Source organism: Macrobrachium nipponense, chromosome 26 (genome assembly GCF_015104395.2).
Source record: "Macrobrachium nipponense isolate FS-2020 chromosome 26, ASM1510439v2, whole genome shotgun sequence".
NCBI classification, from domain to species: Eukaryota; Metazoa; Arthropoda; class Malacostraca; order Decapoda; family Palaemonidae; genus Macrobrachium; species Macrobrachium nipponense.
Genome location: NC_087215.1, coordinates 35,763,671 through 35,784,920, shown reverse-complemented (window position 1 = coordinate 35,784,920; position 21,250 = coordinate 35,763,671). Strand labels below are relative to the sequence as shown.

Here is a 21,250-nt window from a genome sequence, read left to right as displayed (position 1 = left end):
GCAGAGTGGCACGCTTCCCCTCCCAAGGCTTCGGCTTCTGCATTCTCCACTCCAAAAGAGAGCTAGTAGGTAAACCATCAAAAGCGACAAATTTTTCCTCTCAAGACTTGCGCGTTCATTACCTCTCTGCAAAGTGTTTATTGGTATCGCTTCTCGCCTACGTAATGAGGTCGCCTCTCCTCCTCGTGAATGCAATCATCGCTCCTCACCTGCTGAACGGGGCGCGCATCCCTCTGTGGGTTATTTACCTGCAACCCTCATTTGCATTCCCCTTCAAGTTGGCCTTTCCATGCTTTTCCATTTTGATTCTCTCCGCTCTTTCTCAATGCTCAAATGACTTTATTTTGTCCCAACAGTAGGCTATAGATCGCTAATCACAGAACCGTTTAACGTATTATTTTTAACATCATTCATAAGATGAACGCTATTCATATGGAACACGTCCGCAGGAGCCACTGACTTGAAATTCAAACTTCCAAAGAGTATGGTGGTCGTTAGGAAGAAGTAAGACGAGGTAAAGATACATAAAGAAGAAATCTTACTTATTAAAAATAAAAGCAATTAATTAATAAATAGATAAAACTGTATGAAAATGAAAGAACAGTATTAAGGTAGCAATGAATTATGATCACTCTTGGTTCTTGTTTGTTTGTTTGTATGGTGTTTTTACGTGGCATGGAACCAGTGGTTATTCAGCAACGGGACCAACGGCTTTACGTGACTTCCGAACCACGTCGAGAGTGAACTTCTATCACCAGAAATACTCATCTCTAACCCCTCAATGGAATACCCAACGAGGTGGCTGGCCAAGACCATACTGATCACGCTACTGAGACGATTCTTATTTCTTGTGTTCATTTAATACTCTATTTGCGCAGAGTTTATTAATAACATGCATCTGTTACTGCGAGTATTAAAATAAACAGCGTTAACAGCATTCATGGAAAGGTAATTCAAGTGTTATCAGATCTCAACGGGCGTGTGAGTCTTTTTAAGTTTTTACGGGACCTGGGCCTTGGTATATGAATATGCATCCGTTCCAACCCTGGAACCGACACTAATAATTTATTTATGTCCAGCTGAGGTCTAGGTTTTCAGCAATATACATAACCCAAAATATATGCAAGTCGAAAAGTTAATTCATTGTGGCTTTCAAAAATTACATACATTTGTGGTAAAAGTGACAAGTTGATTCTATACACACACACACACACACATATATATATATATATATGTGTGTGTGTGTATATAATATATATTTCTAATAGTAATATACTTGTATTCCTACCTAAAAAGTAATAACGGTTAGATATGTATTGACAGGGTGGTGCAGACGGGTTATACATATAAATATTTTTGTGCACAAACACAAACACAAACATCAAAATATGTGTAATATATATAAAACATATATGTATATATATATACTATATATCATATAATATATATATATATATCATATATATATACATATATATATACATATATATATATATATATATATATATATATATATATATATATATATACATATATATATATATATAGTGTATTAATAAATGAGCTGCACTAGATTTGTATTCGTAACATGGCACATCATATTAATGTGAAGGTTCAAATCCTTCTAAGGAAGGTGAAAGTTTCTTCATTCATTTCGCGCTCGGATAAACATATCCAAGAGGTCTGAGCCGTTTAAATATTCTGCTCCCTATAGGAGGAGGTCAGTTGACACTAACGGATTATCCTCGCTAGGCTGGGCGGTGTGAAGTTCTATGTACCTGCCACAACCATCTTTTCATCATTTTTTCATCTACTATATAAAGAACATCACAATTTCCCTTACGGCATCGCATCGGACATCTTGCCTTCTGAATCCAAATATTGATATTACAAAATCTGTTATAGCTTCTGTCATGCCACCATTCATCCCTGTATCACATAACAGTTCGCACTAGACTACTGCATGACATAACTCGTTTACAATTTCAGTACATTTGGCTTTCAAATTTCATTCACCCTGTCCATTTTTTATTTCCTTAGTCTATCACTGAGTGTCAACTCGCGTGAACCAGTATTTGAAACCACTGATCTTAAGTATTTGAAAGACTCAGTCACACAGATTCTTGCCCCCTCTAGTGTCTTTTCATTTCTAAGTGCACACTCTTCTTCTTCTTTCACACCGTTATCCCTACATTAAGGGGTCGGTTGCCTGATGCGCTTTTCCTTACATCAGGCATGGTTTATTATTTGGCAAAGGGGTTTTTACGACCGCATGCCCTTGCTGTCTTCAACCACAGTTATTGGCGGTGGGCCTCGCCTTTGACTAAAAAGTCCACTTGCAAGGCTTCAGTTTCCACCGTTATTGGTGGTGGGCCTAGCCTTTTACTAAAAAAAGTAAGACTGCAAGGCAGCAGCTGTCCTTTTAGTCGCCTTTTACGACATGCAGAACATACGGTGGTAGTATTCTTACACCCCTACCACAGGGTGGATTTCTAAGTGCACACTCTGGCATCATAATTTACATTTTAAGTCCCATCTCCCTGGACATATGAAACATACTTTTACACAAGCTTTGCAAATCTTGTGGTGTTTTGCTGATTAAAAATTTTCTCTTGAACATCCAGAAATGTTAGTGCAAAGACTTTGGCTACCCTATTCACTTCCGTCACCCTTCTTTGCCATGACTTCCACTTCCTAATCACCAGGCTTTGTTTTCTTATTCAATATTCAACAGTATAGTTTAGTTGGTAAGAAAGATGCCGATTCTTTCATAGGTAAAACTAAATCTGTTGTCATTCCATTATAGTTTGGTGATTCCATTTGCAAATTTATTATTGTTTGTTTGTAGGATGTTTTTACGTTGCATGGAACCAGCGGTTATTCAGCAACGGGACCAACGGCTTTGCGTGACTTCCGAACCACGTTGAGAGTGAACTTCCATCACCAGAAATACACATCTCTCACACCTCAGTGGAATCCCCGAGAATCAAACTCGCGGCCACCGAGGTGGCAGGCCAAAACCATACCGATCACGCCACTATGGAGGGCAGCTTTATGAACTTTTATTATCTATTATTATTATTATTATCATTATATTATTATTCTTTATTATTATTATTAGATTCCACTTTAAAATCGCAAATGCATACATCAATGCATTCAGGTCTTCTTCAGACTCTCATATATATATATCTAATTATCCGATCGTATCTCTTATTCACGTCTTTACAAAAATGTTTTCGCCTAGCGTAGGATTCCTTCTTCTGATGGTGTGTTATTGACCCATCCCTCTTTGGGACAGGGATTTTCCTCTGTATCTTTTCACCCGTGGATATCTCAATAATCATTCCGGGAGCGACCCTAATATGAATGCCACTTCTGAATACATGGCTTTGTCAGCACCATATGCTGGTGGTTTTTGCAGATATTCTTTCTTATTTCTCCTTACGCCTCGTTTAACTTCACTTTCTAAACTTCAGTACTTTCCACTTCCCGTTTTTTATCATGTACCTCAGCATTTTCTATAATTATCTTTTGCTTATGCACTGTATTCTAGACCTCAACCAATACTCAAGATTTATGTCTATTACCCATATTCAGGTTTACATAGATATGTATATATATATATAATATATGAGTATACTCTATATTAGATATATATATATATCTATCTCTCTCTTATATATATATGTACTCTGTAACTATATATATTATCTATATATATAATATATATATATAATCTAATTATATATTTAATATATATATAGATTATAGATATATATATATATATATATATATATATATATATATGTATATTATATATAATATATTATATGTTGCTACTTTAATAACGCATATATCTTCTCCTAGACTGTATGAAATGTTATATATAGAGTTTTGCAACATTTTTCAGGTTCCTTAGCTAGCTTAGAGTTAGGATGTCTTAAAAGGTATATTTAGATTTCACACAATATGATTAAAAAATATATAACGCAGATGTGATAGAATGAAAAGAGAGATTATCTTTGTCCGTTCGAAACTAGAGTTGTTTCCCTAATATGTCAACATGTTTTGATTAAGAGATCTTGAGGTCTCCGTTGTGTTTTGGGAATTCTGTCATCACGTTTGATAAGGGATTTCTGTCTCGATCGAGTCGTGTCTTTGTTGAGCAGACTGGTTTCATACGCATACGTCTTTGTTGATAACCACGTGAATATTTTACGATTTTCTGTAAAGTTACGTCATATTAGAAGCTTCTAGAAAGATTGCATCATCTTTCGCATGCCCAAAACGTTTTGAGCCAGATCCACTGTCCAGTTTCCTTAAGGAAGAGAGTTTTTCATTGTTACTTAGAACCGCATTGCGTTCAGACATTCTCTCTCTCTCTCTCACGCCACTTTTGATTCAATATTAACGTAAAGACTTTAATGTATGCAATTGTTGGTCACGCATATAATTTCAGATTTGATATTTCTTAGAATTATTTAGTGTTTTTTCGTGGAATGTAAACAAACATTGTACAAATGCGTAACGGCGCCTTTTTGAAATATTGTGATTTGTGTGGTGAAATTATGAAACAAGCTGCAACAGAAAGAAATTTGGTACCAAGGTCAAGTGTTTCTATAAATTTATTAGTTGCAACTAATAGAGTGGTTTGGTAAAAATTTAAACTAATAGTTATGATGGTTTAGAGAACTAATAGTTACAATGGTTTGAGTGAAAATTTCAATTTTTACACATTGCAATTTTTTTTATTTTGTGTTTGTTTTATTTGAAGTGATTTCTTTTGCATTTGCCATTTTCTTATTAAAGTGTGTGTTTTTATTTTATATTCTGTGTGATTGGTGTTTTTTGCAATTTTGGCATTTTCCATTTTTTCTGTATTTTCGTTTGCATTCACAATTTGATTAACTTAATTATTTTCATTAATTAATCGTTGCACATTTAATTGAATTTAACATTTGTGAATTAATTTGCATTTACTTAGAATTCTTTTCAAGTTTTATTGTTGTTTAGCACTTGTGAATTAATTTCCAAATTTTAATTATTGCCTAAAACTTTGGAATTTTTATTGAATTAATTTTCTTGAATTTTGTGATAAATTAATTTTGATTTAATTTTACTTAATTAATTCATGAATTAATTATACTTTGCTTTGTTTTCAAGTAACAGTAATTACCCTGATATTGTGAATTTCACTTATAAATTTTGAGTTTGATAATAAATTTTTGCATTTAAAATTTTCAGAAGTGTTTTCTTTTTTTTCACCAGTATTCAATTATGATTATATTTATGTTAGGTAGAAACATAGAGTGGTAATTGAGCTGTTTTCCTTCAATTTACTTGAAGTGACTTACAACCAGGAAGTACTTAGACATTTTGGAATCAGGGAAATACTTAGTTTTACTTAAAAAAGTTGTTGATGCCCTTTAATTAATTTAATTACTTACAAGATTTTCTGCAATACTGGTAAGTTGTTTAAGGGATCACTGTTGCCTTTAGAGTATTCACTCGTTTAGTACCTGTGATGAAGGTTCAGGTGTCTGGCAGTTGTGAGGTAACAATTAATGAATGGTAAGTGTAATAAACAGATACTTGGCACTTTGTCACAATATATATATATGTATATATTATAATTCTCTCTCTCTCTCTCTCTCTCTCTCTCCTCCTCTCTCTCTCTCTCTCTCTCTGTATATTTATATATATTAAATTATATATATATATATATATAAGTATATATATATATATATCTATATATATATATATATATATCTATTATAGTATATATATATAAGGAGAGAGGAGAGAGAGAGAGAGAGGAGAGAGGAGAGAGAGAGAGAGAGAGAGATACACGAGAACAAATAGTGTTGGATAATTAATTTCACCCGCAGTTATATACGATTGTTATTGGTGATATTCAACCCTTATGTATTTCTAAATCGTCAAGTCTTCAGGTCTTTAAATCAAAAGCAACAGAATTTCCGACAAATTGGGATATTTTCTCATAATTTTGTTTGTACATAATATTCAACCTTCGTTTTTTTTGTCATACACAAAAAATACAGTTTTATATATCAAAGAAAATGCAATTTAGTTTTAACTGCAGAATTTTCTCATTCATTCTGTTTCCATTTACAAGGGAATCATGACTTCATCTTTGGTTTTGCCCCTCATTTCTCCCAGTGTATGTGTGGTGCATGTGAGGTTAACAAGTATCATACAGTCTTCATACAATGGCCATGTAGAAATCACTGGACGTATGCACCTGATCCTCTTCTTTTTCTCGGTTGCCTGTATGATTCTGATTCTATTAGTCACAAAACCCCTTCGGTCTGCCTTAGGGTGACCCAAGGATGCTCTTTCCCGAGGATCTTGTTTGTTTGTTTGTTTGTTTGTACTGTGTTTTTATGTTGCATGGAATCAGTGGTTATTCAGCAACAGGACCAACGGCTTTACGTGACTTCCGAACCGCGTCGAGAGTGAACTTCTATCACCAGAAATACACATCTCTAACCCCTCAGTGGAATGCCCGAGAATCGATCTCGCAGCCACCGAGATGGTACGCCAACACCATACCGACCACGCCACTGAGGCGCTTTTTCGAGGATCTTTTGGCTTTGGCCTACAAATCCTCGATGGTCTTGCCATCTGGGGCCTTGCTTCAACAATGGACCCCCTGTGCGCCAGCTGTTGTTGACCCATTTGGTCATCTTAGTTGCTGTTCAAAAAGTATTCAAACGAGAGGGCGGATGAGAGGAAACCAAAGAACCTTGGGAATTCATCCTCTCTGGCCTTATTGCCAAGCTCCTCATAAGTTTCTGCTCTTACAAATGCTTTCAAACTCTTGCTAAACTCTGCAGTTTTTCATTATCCCTAATCAGCACTGTCGCGTACAAACTTCAACCATTAAACACTCCATTCACAACCATTTATTTTTTTCTGTACCAAAACTTTTGCACTTACGTCTCGTTTACTGCCATTTCTTAATCACTCAATCCATGAAGACCCTGAACAGACTTGCAGACATAACGCAATCTTATCCTTGTCATACGATTATTTGACAGATTTGCATAAAATGTTCATATATATCCACTGAATATCCTGTCAAAGGTAGAGAGAAAGAATGGCACATGCAACATCTAATTTTGCTATTTTTTTCAATCTTCAGTTTTACTACAGCAGTTCTTATAGGTCATATTTTGTATTTAAATTTCTTCATTTCACATGGCACCTACAGTTCAAACGGTGAGGTGAGGTACGGGAGTGCACTGACAGGTGCGCTAAGATTCATAGCACAGTATGTTGTTCATTCATCAATAATCGATGATAAAAGGGTCCTGTCTCCGAAATTAGCAAATGATAGAATTCTCTTTGATTGCCAGTTACTATGGTGCCATAATTCAGACGCTGTTACCGAAGATTAGTGTAATGCTCACTTCTGGAGTAACTCGTAATATGATATTTTGTCGGTGACTCAATGAGTTTAGTAAGTCATTCACACATGTAGGGCCTCTGATAATCTGAACTGGAATAAATCTAGGGCAAAGGCCAAGCGCTGGAACCTTTGAGGAAAGTAACATGGAAGAAATAGAATATGAATGGAGGTACATTAAAAGGAATGAAAGGGGGTTGCTGCTAGGACGCTGCAAAGAATATGAACCATCCCATCTGCAGAGGCGTCGTCATCACGAAAGAATGACTATTTTCAAGTAAGAATAAGGAAGATTTCCCTCTGGCTACAGGTTATTTATTCTTTTTGGGGTATTTCATCAGAGCAGAAGGCATCGTACATAAAGGTTGTGTATAATAATTCTAAACCTTCCTATCTAGTATACATGGATTGTTATCATTGCACTTATCATAGAGTCCTTCAATTATTTTCCATCTCACTATTTTGTCACCTATTGCTAAGAAAGAGAATGTAATGCTAGAGCCTAATGGTCTTATTTTCGCCTTAAAACCATTGTTTGACCATTTCACATTAATAGCCGTCTTCATTCTTTCACTGCAAGACTTTGCCTAAATATCTAACCTCGATTTGGCCTCAAGTGGAATCTTTTTAAGCAAAGTTGAATCCCGGTTGGGGATCCATTTCAAGATGGTGACAAACCGAGACTCTCACTAACAATGACCATAAAGTAAAAGATACTCATAGAAGCAGGAGTCTACCAATGAAGAAACAAATCCCTGGTTATGTAAACGTACATATATTACATTTAAAACTGCAAGGATAGCTTTCGAGAATCTGTTCAGTTCCCTTTTGAGATCGCAAAGGGGAACCGAACAGATTTCCGAAAGCTATCCTTGTATTTATAAATTTAATATATGTACATTTACATAACTGTGGATTTGTCTCTCCAATGACCATAAATATATTAATAACAACATCACTAAAATAACCTTTCATAAATAATACAGTAACAAGTGATGCACACGAAAACATAATTCTACAAAAAGCCTAAAAGCTATTATCTCCCTTTAGGTTAAATCAACATCACAAAAGCTAATTTCCTTTTACTTTACCTACGTTCATATTCTCTTTCTTCGATCTTACTTGCCATCCTCTCCTAACAAATGATTCACAGTGCAACACCCAGCTTTTCCTCCGATTACACCTTAAAAACCACCGTTACTATGTTTCCCTTTCAGCGCTGAATGACCACATAGGTCCCAGTGCTTGTCATTTGGCCGTAATTTTATATTCTATTCTATTCTATTCTATTCTCTACAAGAGACTAATGGTTGTCAGCCATGATGTGTCGTGCATTAGGAAATCTCATATAGGTACCAACCAATCCACTTGCCATCTTGCGGGTTTGGGGAATCGTCCACATTTAATAACTCAGACTAAACTCAGCTGGAATCTCACCTGCCACCTACAAGACTGTGAAATAAGAATCACTTTAAAAATACGTGTTGCTTCAGTTTTGGACAGGAATGTGTGCTGAATTACGTCATGCCATTATAACTGCAACAGAAGCCCTCATTTATCTATTACAAAAACTAAATATGCAGCAAGCAAACAACCTTCAGTTAATATCATTTAATATGCACGGATCTTTTCTAGATAGTGACCCCCATGGATTTTATTCCGGTATGTACCCACCTTTGCGGCGTGTTTAGTACAAGCCATTGAGGATTTTCGTAAAAACATAAACAAAAGACGAGTCGGTTACGTGCTCGACTACCGATCTCAAGGTCTGGGTGCGATTCCCAGCACTGCAAACGCGAAATCAGAGGAATTTATTTCTGCTGATAGAAATTCACTTCTCGACGTGGTTCGGATCTCACAATAAGCTATCGGTCCCGTTGCTAAGTAACAATTGGTTCCTATAGTAGATTCAGATCAACCGTGCATTTGATGTCTAGACCAGTCTCTTACGACGCTCCTGACTGGCTGTTGATAAACCAGTCACAGGGCTGGGAATTCTCAGTCTCTCTCGAGAGTTCACATGGGTAGGATCTATGTTCCACCTCTCCTGAGGGACACGTCTTTCAAAAGTATCCCTCAGGAGAGGCGGAACACACATCCTGCCTATGTGAACTCTCTCGAGAGACTGAGCGTTTCCAGCCCTGTGATGAGCTTATCAACAGCCAATCAGGAGCGTCGTAAGGGACTGGCCTAGACATCAAATGCACGATTGATGTGAATCTACTATAGCCACGTAAAAATGTCTAATCCTTCGGGCCAGCCCTAGGAGAGCTGTTAATCAGCTCAGTGGGCTGGTAAAACTAAGATATACTTAACTTTGACCACTTGGACTGAAGTCGGGGGAAACACCTACCTCTAGGTTTGCTCTGGGGCTTGCCTCGGGCGACCTGACAAAACTTAGGCTTGGCGAATGATGGATCATATGAGCAGCGTGGTCATAGGTGAGAGAGCCCTTCGTACGGCCCGGGGTGTCGCACTTCACTTCTATCCTGGTCTCGCCTATTCCAGCAATGGTGCAATTTTGCAAAGGGTCTGGAGGCTCTGCAGAAGAACGGAAATATATATTTACATATCAGCATAATAAGATAAAATAATTTTGCACGTATTATATATCTATATATATATATATATATATATATATATTATATATATAGATATATATATATATATAAATATTATCTATATATATATATTATATATTAATTATATTATCTATATCTATATATGTATAGTATATATATATTATATATATTATATTATATATATATATTAATATATATATAATATATATATATATATATATACAATATATAGATATAGAATATATATATCTAATACATAATTAATATAGATCTATATATATATATATAATATATATATTATATATTATTTAATATGAATAAGGCTCTAGGAGTTTTATCTATCTCAATGCCATGCATGAAACCGAAGTATGACTTAAAATATTACAGCACTGTCCCTCAGCCTCTCTCGCTATCTGCCAATCTTGCTATCTTCTTTATGAAATCCAGAATCGTTCATGCACACTGTAAACGAACTTTCATTGTGTCTATACCTAGAGAAATTGGTTGTCTCACACCAAGACGCTGAAGCAGAAATTGTTTCAGTTTCCTTATGATTTCTTCGAGGGTAAAACAAAAGCTATATGCGGTGTATTCTTTTCCCACTATTTCACAACTTCACCTGGTGTCTGGAAACGAATATTGACTGTAAGTTGAAACAGTACAGTATTCGTGGATCTGTTGAATACTGTGAAAATTTTTATGAGCATTACTTTTTCCATAAGTTTTTTATTAGAAAATACAATCCTTTTTTTTTTTTTCAATTTGAAGTGAACGCTCAGGGCTCCAGTTGATGGTAAGAACTTGTTTGATCATAAAGGGCTTTAGCTAGGTTGGGCACTTGGACTTGGGATGGGGCAGAGCTGCCCATCAGCGCTGTGGATGGTCTTCGTTGTTCTGTGGGTGAATTTCACCCTTCTCACATCATTCCAGGTTGTGATTTAGTGCAATTATGACGGCTATGGTAACCAACTTCTTGTTCCCCCTTCGACATCACAGTCGACGCCATGATCATGGGCCACTATGAATGGGCTAAGGAAAGATCTGCCACTAACAAAACGCCAATCAGGAACTAAGTAAGGATCGGCTACTGTCTTCCAAAATGACAGTCTGCATAAATTGTATGAAATATGTGTGGTAGAATCTGCTTTGTGTTTCTATTTTTGTCAGCGACAACCTGAAACCTAGCCAGTTGATGGGAACTTAAATTCGATGTGTTTGATTGCTAGTCAGGTGACCCTTAGCAGTCTCAAATCCAAAATCAAAGAAGCACGAGATATAGGGTTCTGATATCTTTCCTATATAAGTTTTACCATCGCAGCTGACCTCTTATAAAGGAAAGTGTCTTTCAATTATGAATGTTGGACAGCATCTGCATCTGTTTCCCTTGAATGATGCGTAGCTTATAGAACCATCCTAAGATGCTTGAAAAGCCAACTGCATTTGAAGTTTCTCCATCAGACCGGGGATCAGATATATATCTGGATCATGTAGATGGTAGGAGGGCATTCTCTGCTGGGGTTCCTTATGTTCAATTTTCACAAGTTGCACCTCCACTGTAACACCAACATGATAAATACTTGCGGTTTTCTGTCAACGCTTCTGGACTGGAAGGATGTGATAGTCCAGAAAGCGTTTTCAAAGACATTACAAAGATTTGTTATCTTGCTTAGTAGCACTACGAAATCTGTATTTGCCAGTCCTAATACCAGCACTTTGGGGTGATACTCTACTTTGCATCAGTTAAAGTCATCTCTCTAAGACATAGGTAGGCTGAGTCACCGGAAATAATCTGTAATATTTCAGCCCTCGAAATTATATTAGAATGTATATGGTATGAAATTAGCAAGTATAATTTGGTCAGATGCTGTCGATGTCTATTTTTAGAGCATATTCTTCAAATAAAAAAAACGTGCATTTGGACACACTTCCAACATCGAATTAGGAAGAATATGTGCTTTTGCCGTAGACTGTATATATAAGCTCTAATTTCGGAAAAAATCTTAGACTTCACAAAATTATATTTTCGGATGTAAAACCAACTGGGTAAGGTGGTTTGGAGGTAAATACTATTAGTCACTCAGGCTAGGTTACAATCGTTGTATTTCTATAAATAACAGCTCTAGGAATTTTTCTGCTGTTACATTTATGAGGCAATATTCTTGCCAAACAGAGTTGAATGTTACCCAGATAATCAGATTCACTTCCATTCTTTTAAAGGCCTTTAATGATATTTGCCAAGGAGGATTCCTCCATATGTATGATCACTCTATTTCATTGAAAAAAAGTTGATGCCTAGTATGAAGAGGAAAGAGTGAACTGTCATGAACCACTGACTTTGATGACGGAGAATTGTATGCATGTACATAATACCTCAGAATCAGTATGGGTCGTCGTTGCAAATTGACTCGTTTGCACCTGGGCTTCATTTTAGATTTTGCAGCATTTTGCATCAAGGTACAAATATTAAATTTTCTGAGGAAGCTAATGAATTCAGGCGTTATGTTCCAAATTCAAGATTCCCAATAGTTCGTGAAATGCAAAGGAAGTTTGCTTTGCCATGTTTGTAGTCTGCAGTGTTTTGACCTTTGATCCACCGAGATGGAATATTCATACCGAGTATTGGCTCAAATATTGGACAGACCCCCCTACACCTAAAAAAGAAATATGTATGAAGAATGCAAATTCGCATGGGTTACGTTCGGAATGCTAATTTTAATTAAAGAATTGTAGCTTTACTAACAAATTTTAGTCGTTGAATATTGCAATGACACTTCCCGAGTTGCCTCCCTTCCATTGATCTATTCACGAGAGTCTAACACTTGTAATATAAATAAATTTGTAATCAGTTCACAAAAGGGGTATAAATAGTACGAGAGAACAGGGTATAGAAAGCGCTGAACATCTAACGCTTCATAAATTTATCGGCATCACCTATGAAATGACGCTTCTTTGTTCAAAGATGCATCCCACGTAGGTTTGTGGGTGCAACTGTGTAGACTTTTTTCTATGAACAAATAAATAGATAATAAGTTGGCGGGGGTACACCACCTGTGAACCATTTTTTTTAAGTAGCATCGCGATGCCTGTTCGACAAAAGAAAAACGAACTTGAGAAGCCTTTGTAAAGTTATCATGAATGTTAGTTATTACAATTAATGTTCTTTTTCCTAGTCTTCAATGTCACATTTCTAGCAATGTTATAAATATGCTAAGTCAATTCATGTGAATACATTGACCGGTTCTCTGCATTCAGCAGTTACCCATAATAGGAGGAATCCACGTGACTTTCGATAAATAAAAAGTTGACATTGAGTAAGCTGTCGCTCTTTGCTAAGGTAATGAAATTGAACTGAGCGAATGGAAAAGCGTTCACATCGGGCGGTATTCATCCCTCGTTCAGTCCACCGTTCGCTAGTTTCGCTTTCTGCAGTCCCTTTGTGCCCTGACGTATTTGAATACAAATACATTTTGCGAAGCGCTTTATTAACGGACTCGCAAAATGTTGTTCAGCAGTCCGGTGTTATTAGATATATCTAGATACAAAGAGTCGACAAATTCTTGTATTAACTTTTTTCACTTCAACCAAATATTTCCTGTTTGATGTTGGCTGCAGCCTTATGTTGTTAGGCTTTTCTAAATCTAGACATCATTTTTATAATACTTTTCACTTCTACCAATATTTTTCTGTTCATTTACGCTTGGTTGTAGCTGTGTTGTCAGATATATTTACACCTAAGGAGACCAGTTTTATCATCTTTTTTACTTCAAACAATTCTTTCCTGTTTACTTATTACTTATTGTTGGTTGCAGCTTTGCATTTGTATTGCTAGACATTTCTAGATCTGAAAAAGGACAAAATTTATATTTTTCTTCACTTCCACAAATTTTTTCATGCTGTTTGTTTTTTTCGATGCGTATTACAATAGAATTGTTAGATATTTATATCTTATACTTCTCAGGCAAGGCGAACTCATTCATGCCCGTACCAAAAAGGTGTGCTCCACAAAGTATGTAAAGTTGAAATAAAAACGAATTACTGTAATGATAATAAAACTAAAAACAAAAAACCGAAACCTCATAACATTTTTAACTCTAATTTTTTCACTAAACAATTTTTTGGTTCTAAAATCCCGTGAACCAGAGGTTAGCTTTCCATGATTTAATCTCCTACAGTTTTGATTATGTTATAAAAAAAATGCACTGACTTGCATCCAAATTAATTACTTTGTTTATTTTATGGAGCTGAAAGTATTAATTATTCGCTGGCAAATGATATTTACCGTTCTAAATTTCTATGCGTAGATGTAACCTTTTGAATGTGCTCATGTTTCCTCGCAAATTACTGTACGGCCTACGTTCTCGGTGAATATTAGGAATACACTACGGGCTGCTCTAGGAGCAAGAGCCCGTACTGGCATAAGGCCAGCTTAATCTCAAACAACATTAGGAATGCTTAGATATATTAGGTCAATTTAATACATTCCTTCTAGAAATCAAACATTCCCAAAGGTCTTTTTAATTCTAAAATTGCCGAAGGGTCTATAACAAAGAAGCATTTCGGTATACGAAACATCTAAAGCTTTACCAAATAAAAATAAGACACGGGAGAACATGGAATAACCGTATGAATTTCACACAACCGCGACCAACACAGTCACTCCCTTTCAACTCCTGTCTAGAATAAGCAACTTGACGAGAATTCAAACTCACTAACGACATTGAGAGTGTAAGTGCAAGGTACCCGCGTCAGTCCAACCCGATTCCGAGCGTAGCAGATGACCTTCGATGGAACCGTCGGCGTGATCGTGACCTGGGATTTAGCGGGGAAGGAAGGGTCAACGCGATGTCTCAAAAGATATCCTTTGAGGGTCAATTCTTCGTCTGTGGGATCTTTCCACGACGACGGAAACGGGTCCTCCCAAGGAACTGGCGCTGGGGTATTCCAGTAGTCGGGCTCGGCGCGATTACCAGCGGGGGTCAGATCAATGAGACTTGGAATTCGGCGATGGGGTCTATCACCCGTGATGACTCCGCCGGGTGAAGAACCTCCGTCATCCTTCGCAGCAGGTTTTAAGGATGGAGCCGCTAAGGTCCAGGTGAAGGTCAGGTCCTTTGGGACAGCCTCCATCTGGCACGAGAGCGTGATGGTCGTGTTGACAGCCACTACCATCTGGTTCTGGGGTTTAATTGCACAGTATGGGATGTCTGAAACAGGAATCACACACCAAATTAGGATCCGGGTGATTATTTGTTAGTAAAGTATTGTGTGATAAAAGTGACTGGATAAATATCATGGCAAACTTAAGACTAAAGTATTTATCAAGAAACTATGGAGTATTTGACAAGTATCCCCAATCAAATGCTTTCGGAGTTAATGATGTCATATGACAATTTACATGGAGTCTAACTTTTTCATTCACTAGTTCAGCTTATTCAAAGAAAACAATGACCTCTCAACTCTCTGTTAACTTACAAAAACTAGCACTGACTCAGACAAACAGCGAGCACCTATGTAATCAAATCACACTCTTCAAGGACAGTTTATCCGTTTCAAGGTTTTCTTTGAAAATTGTATCCAAAAATATAATAGGAAATCATGAACTTCAAAGATCGTTTAGCAACGCAAGGATTACACACACACACACACACACACACACACACACACACACACACACATATATATATATATATATATATATATATATATAATATATATATATATATATATTATATATATATATATATATATATATAATATATATATATCCTTAAAATCGCGGTACAAGATAAGTGAAACAGGTACTTGGAACAAGTACTTTCGTATTATATTCTACATTTTCAAGTTCACACTGAATATATAAAAAAAGTTGACAGGCTTTTCTGTATATATAAAGGCCAGTCAACTTCTTTTATAGTCAGTGTGAACTTGAAAATGTAGAATATACTACGAAATTACTTATTCCAAGTCCCTGTTTCACTTAACTTCTACTGTGGATTTAAGGATATTCTCAAGTATATACGTGTTCCTTCGTGTTACATTTGATATATATATGTATGTATATATATATATTATATATATTATATATATATTGATTATGTTAACTGTCCTCTATCATATGTATTGTAGATTTCTACCGCTAGCATTAGTCCTATGAAAAAGTTTTAGATAGACTAATACTAGCGGTAGAAATTGACAATACATATGCTAGAGGATGATTAACATTATTATTTTCATATATATATATGTGTGTGTGCATGTGTATTATACAAAACGCATATTAATACGCATTCTTCCACCACACACGCGAGCCACACCGGTTGATCATTAGTCACACAGAAATCCTGACAACTTTCGGAAACGAATACAGAGTTTGCAATTAATCTTACGGGCGACTCGGAGAAGAATGGCATTTGAGTGACCGTCGCCTTCCGAATTGGAGGCCAGGCAGGTGTAGAGGCCGCTATCATCCCTCGTGACAGGTGTGACGACCAGCGAGGTATTGTCTCTGCGCCACCGCCGACCGCCCATTGCAACAACGCGACCCTGGTGGGGAATCAGTTCAGTTGAGTTGAATATAAAATTTAGGCCGACGGCCAAGCACTGGGACCTATGAGGTCATTCAGCGCTGAAATGGAAATTGACAGTATAAAGGGTTTGAAAGGTGTAATAGGAGGAAAACCTCAAGTGTTAGGAGAGCCTGGACAATAAGATGGAGAAAGAGAATATGAAAGGAGGTACAGTAAAAGGAACGAAAGTGGTTGTAGCTAGGGACCGAAGGCATGCTGCAAAGAACCTTAAGTAATGCCTACAGTGCACCGCATGGGGTCCACTGAAGGCAATACCCCCCTACAGGGCCTTGGTGGGGAAATGAATTGATATACACATCAATTTCTTATATCTGATATGGCTTTCGTTATCATCATCACTATATTTATTAAGTGTTTCGTTGTTATTACTGTCATCGGTACTGTTGTTTACATTCCTTTTGTTCGTGTTGCTGGAGTTTATTGCTATTGTTTTTCGATCGTATAGCTGCGAGTTTTATCACTCTGCACCAGACTATAAGGAAAAGGAAGTTTAATTCGAATTCATCTTTTCACTACATTATATATGCTAATAGGAGGAGAGGAGTGGAGAAAATAAAACGCGTTCATACATGAAATTTTTATATTTCTTATTAAAAAAAGGGAACATTCATTACGAAAGAGAGGGAAAATGCAATGTATTTTGGCATATTACGGGAGATTAAAAATGAGGTAAAATGCGAAACTGTGAGAGCAATATCTCATTCGCGTCAGTTTAAAAAGGCTCGTGTTTAATCTATGAAAAACGTCCATCAAATAAATCACAAGAGAAATCATTGTAGTTGGAGAGCGATTCATTATTCACAGAAAATAATTAGACGCAGAAGAAAAAAAATAGGATTGTTAATATTCCGCACGAAATTCTAATTAGATTAATGAATAACAGGCAAAACGGCACCTGATGATTACTCTCGCCGTTTGATTATTCAACATTTGAGACTGGATGCTTCTGCAACATTACTGTGCGGCCTCATGCAACACGGAAGGGGATGCTGCTTTGGTATGGCCGTGATAGGAGTTGATGTAGTTACAACGAAAGTCTGTTAGAAATATGGCAAGAACTACTACTACGTCAGAAATACATGGCTTTAACAACGACGACACAATTTAGGTCAAAGGCTAAGCGCAGAGACCAACGAGGTCATTCAGCGCTGAGAAGGAATTTGCGAGCAAAGAAGCCTTGAAAGGCGCAACAGTAGGAAACCGTTGCAGTTGCACTATGAAACAATTCTTAGGAGAGCGCGGACAGATGGAAGAAAGAGGATATGAACGGAAATACAGTAAAAGAAATGAAAGGGGTCGCAGCTAGGGGGCGAAGGGACGCTGCAAAGGAACTCAAGTAATGACGGCACTAGACCCCCTACGGCGACGACGACACGATAAACTCTTCGAAAACGTTATTAACAATGATACTGGTTCCCTTAATAGCTCATTAATAATTATAATAATGTTGCAGATGTAAATGTCAATAAAGCAGGTTCATATTCATGTAATACTTCTATTATACCAGATTTGTGATATTATTATATTCTTGCATTCAGTTGCAATCATGCCAATCCCAACATCGTCGGATATACTAATGCTCCTGACAGCAAATGGCAACAAGCACTGTAGGGGAAGAAGCAAAAAGCAAAACAGAAAAATTGTTCGCAAGTTAATAAAACATCAATGTTATGTAGGAATGATACCGTTGTATGTTTATTCCACTTTCAGCCACGTTCCACATTAACAATGGAACAGATTCCAAAGTGCAGCAGCAGCAGCAGCAGCCTGGCATTTCATCAAATGGACAGCCACCGATGTTTAACCGAAGCTCATGGCCGGAGAGGGGAACTTCAATTAACTCCTGTCACTAATATTCTTTTCTCTCTCTCTCTCTCTCTCTCTCTCTCTCTCTCTCTCTCTCTTGTTTGAAGGGCAAAGTTAGGTTTGAGGCTGTAAGCTTCCTTTTTTACTAACGTTTTTTTTTTTTTTTTTTTTTTTTTTTTTTTTTTTTAGTTTTTTTTTTTTTTTTTTTTTTTTTTTTTTTTTTAAAAAGTTTTTTAAAAAGGGCAAAGTCACGTTGAAGCTTTAGCTTTACTTTCTTTTCCAGCCAAATGTTTCACCTTAAGAAATACGAATGACTGAAGGTCTGGTACGCGTATTGATGTTAATTCCTAAATATGGTTAGCATTTTAGTCAAAACGAAAAATAAGGAATATATATACAAAATAAAAGGCGCACAAACCTCTTCTAAAAAGGAAAATTATATAACAATAAATAACGTAATTTAAAATCAGTTCAAAAAAACAAGTGCTGATTGTTATTTATCAGTACAGTGTTCCTTTCACTTATATTTTTTCCGTAGAAATGAAGGTAACTGTAGTCATCATAATAGAAAACCATTTGCATACCAGTTTTATGAAATATGTATTGATCTCTGTTTTTTTTTTTTTGAGAAAGTTATGTATATCTTAGTTTAACCAGACCACTGAGCTGATTAACAGCTATCTTAGGGCTCGCACGAAGGATTTGATATTTTTACGTGGCTAGGAACCAATAGGTTTCTTAGCAAAGGGACCTACTGTTTATTGTGGGATACGAGCCACATTATATCGAAAATTCATTTCTAATCACCAGAAATCAATTCCTCTGATTCCACATTGGCAGAGCAGGGAATCGAACTCGGGACTACCGAATCGGTAGGCGAGCACGTAACCCAGTATGTGAGTTAACATAACGGTAAATGATTTTGTTTAAATCTGTTCAACTTACAGTTAAAAAATAAATACATTTAAGTGGTTAATGAACTTAATTTTTATCTAATAGTACAATAACTAGACCTCTACTTACGAAATAGAATATGTATTTCTACCAAGTCATATTGGTTAATACTAACCTAATGAAATCTGTAAGGCCTTATTTTCAATTGTACTATTTTCCTCATACACTGCCTGCAAGACGTCATGTTTTAAGAGAAGAAAAGAGTTTGTAACTTACATTATGAATCGATTGATATCTAGACTTTTGGCATACATGCCAAACACTGGGGCAACTAAGGACATTCAGCGCTGAATCGGAAATTGACAGTGGAAAGGTTTGAAAGGCGTAACAGGAGGAAAACCTCAAGCAGCTGCACGATGAATCAATTGTTACGGGAGGGTGGACAGTAAGAGGCAAGAAAGAGAATATGAACGGAGGTACAGTAAAAGGAATAAAATAGGGTAGCAGCTAGGGGCCAAAGGGACACTGCAAGGAACCTGAAGTAATGCCTACATTGCACCGCATGAGGTGCACTGGCGGCACTATCCCCTACGGGGAACTTACATTATGAAGCCAAGTGATGTTATAAGCTGGTGGGTCTGCCCTCACAGAGCAGAGGAAAGTGACGCTCTTTCCCTCGATGACTTCTCTCCCTCCACCGGCCTCGTGGCTTCGTCTGCCTCCTTCCACTACCAGCGTCGTCTCAGGGACGTCTTTCAGGGGGAAAAAAGGGAACAGAGTCATTATTCAAATGCAATTTTAAACTATAACGCAAAATTTTAAGTCTTCTTATACGAATATCATCTTTGTTCACACTAAGGCGCAATACATGCATTTTTATCTGTTGATTTATTATTATTGTTATCTCTTTATAATAAGTGGGGTCTCTTCTTTCCGTATTCCCTTAGCTTAACCTATTCTCAATTCTTCCCAATGAACACCATATTCTTAGGAAGCTTGAATTTCAAGTCAATGGGCCCTGTAGGCTTGTTCCATATGAATAGGTTTCATCTTCTGAATAATAATAATAATAATAATAATAATAATAATAATAATAATAATAATAATAATAATAATAATAATAATACATGTCCAAGCACTAAGTAGGATAATTAATGCAATTATTGCCATAGTATCCATTTAGTTTGCCGACTTTAGTTTCAATTTTGGCAATCATTGGCATCTATTGAGATCTGAAAACATTTGCGGGAGTCTGGAAGATGTTTAGACAAAGGAAGAGGGGAATTCATCCATGTGAACTTTTGATAGCTGATTACTTAAACATAATATGCTGCTAAAGCCACAAAACTTGGTATTTTCTTATCAAAAGACATGGATGTTGCAATTTGAAAACCCATGTATATATCACATATGAGAATAAAAGCTTTGAATTATGAAAGTCGTATTATTTCCAAATGGCTATTTAATGCTCTTAATTAACATTCCGGATGGGGGTTTAACTGGTCTTACTTTTGAAAAGACCGTCAGTGAAGAGGGTTTATGTTTTTCAGATGGTTATTTAGCATATGAAAATATGAAGCACCACTTAAAAATCATATCTTCATAAGCCTATTATAGGCATCACAGAGGAAGACTGCTCTACAAACAAGAATTCTTATATTTCACACTTTTATAGCCTCATTTCATTTTCTGAAAAGTCCCATGTTAAAAGAAAAATTGTTTCGCCTCTTTCGACACAGCAATGATAATGCAACATTGCCACCCGTGTTGGAAGACGAAATATTTTCATAAATGAAAATGGCTGGAAAATAATATGAGAAAAAAGATTGTAGGTCATTTGGGAAAAGGGTTACAAACGAGTAAAATGTGGGAATCATGTGATACAAGAATATTTCAAAGTATCCATCATGATCTCTCATATCACATAATTATAATGAATAATGTCATCA

At 36.4% G+C, this 21,250-nt stretch overlaps 1 protein-coding gene across 2 annotated transcripts in view; it reads right to left on the bottom strand.

Annotated features, from left to right (window-relative positions):
- LOC135200187 (cell adhesion molecule DSCAM-like) overlaps positions 1-21,250 on the bottom strand; it is a 361,028-nt gene that overhangs the window by 49,563 nt on the left and 290,215 nt on the right. For both annotated transcript variants that reach the window (XM_064228563.1, XM_064228564.1), the window contains 4 exons: positions 19,905-20,053; positions 16,401-16,557; positions 14,724-15,218; positions 9,786-9,973 (listed from right to left, as the gene is read on the bottom strand). In XM_064228563.1, coding sequence (XP_064084633.1) covers positions 9,786-9,973; positions 14,724-15,218; positions 16,401-16,557; positions 19,905-20,053 — 989 coding nt within the window. The remainder of the gene's footprint in view (positions 1-9,785; positions 9,974-14,723; positions 15,219-16,400; positions 16,558-19,904; positions 20,054-21,250) is intronic.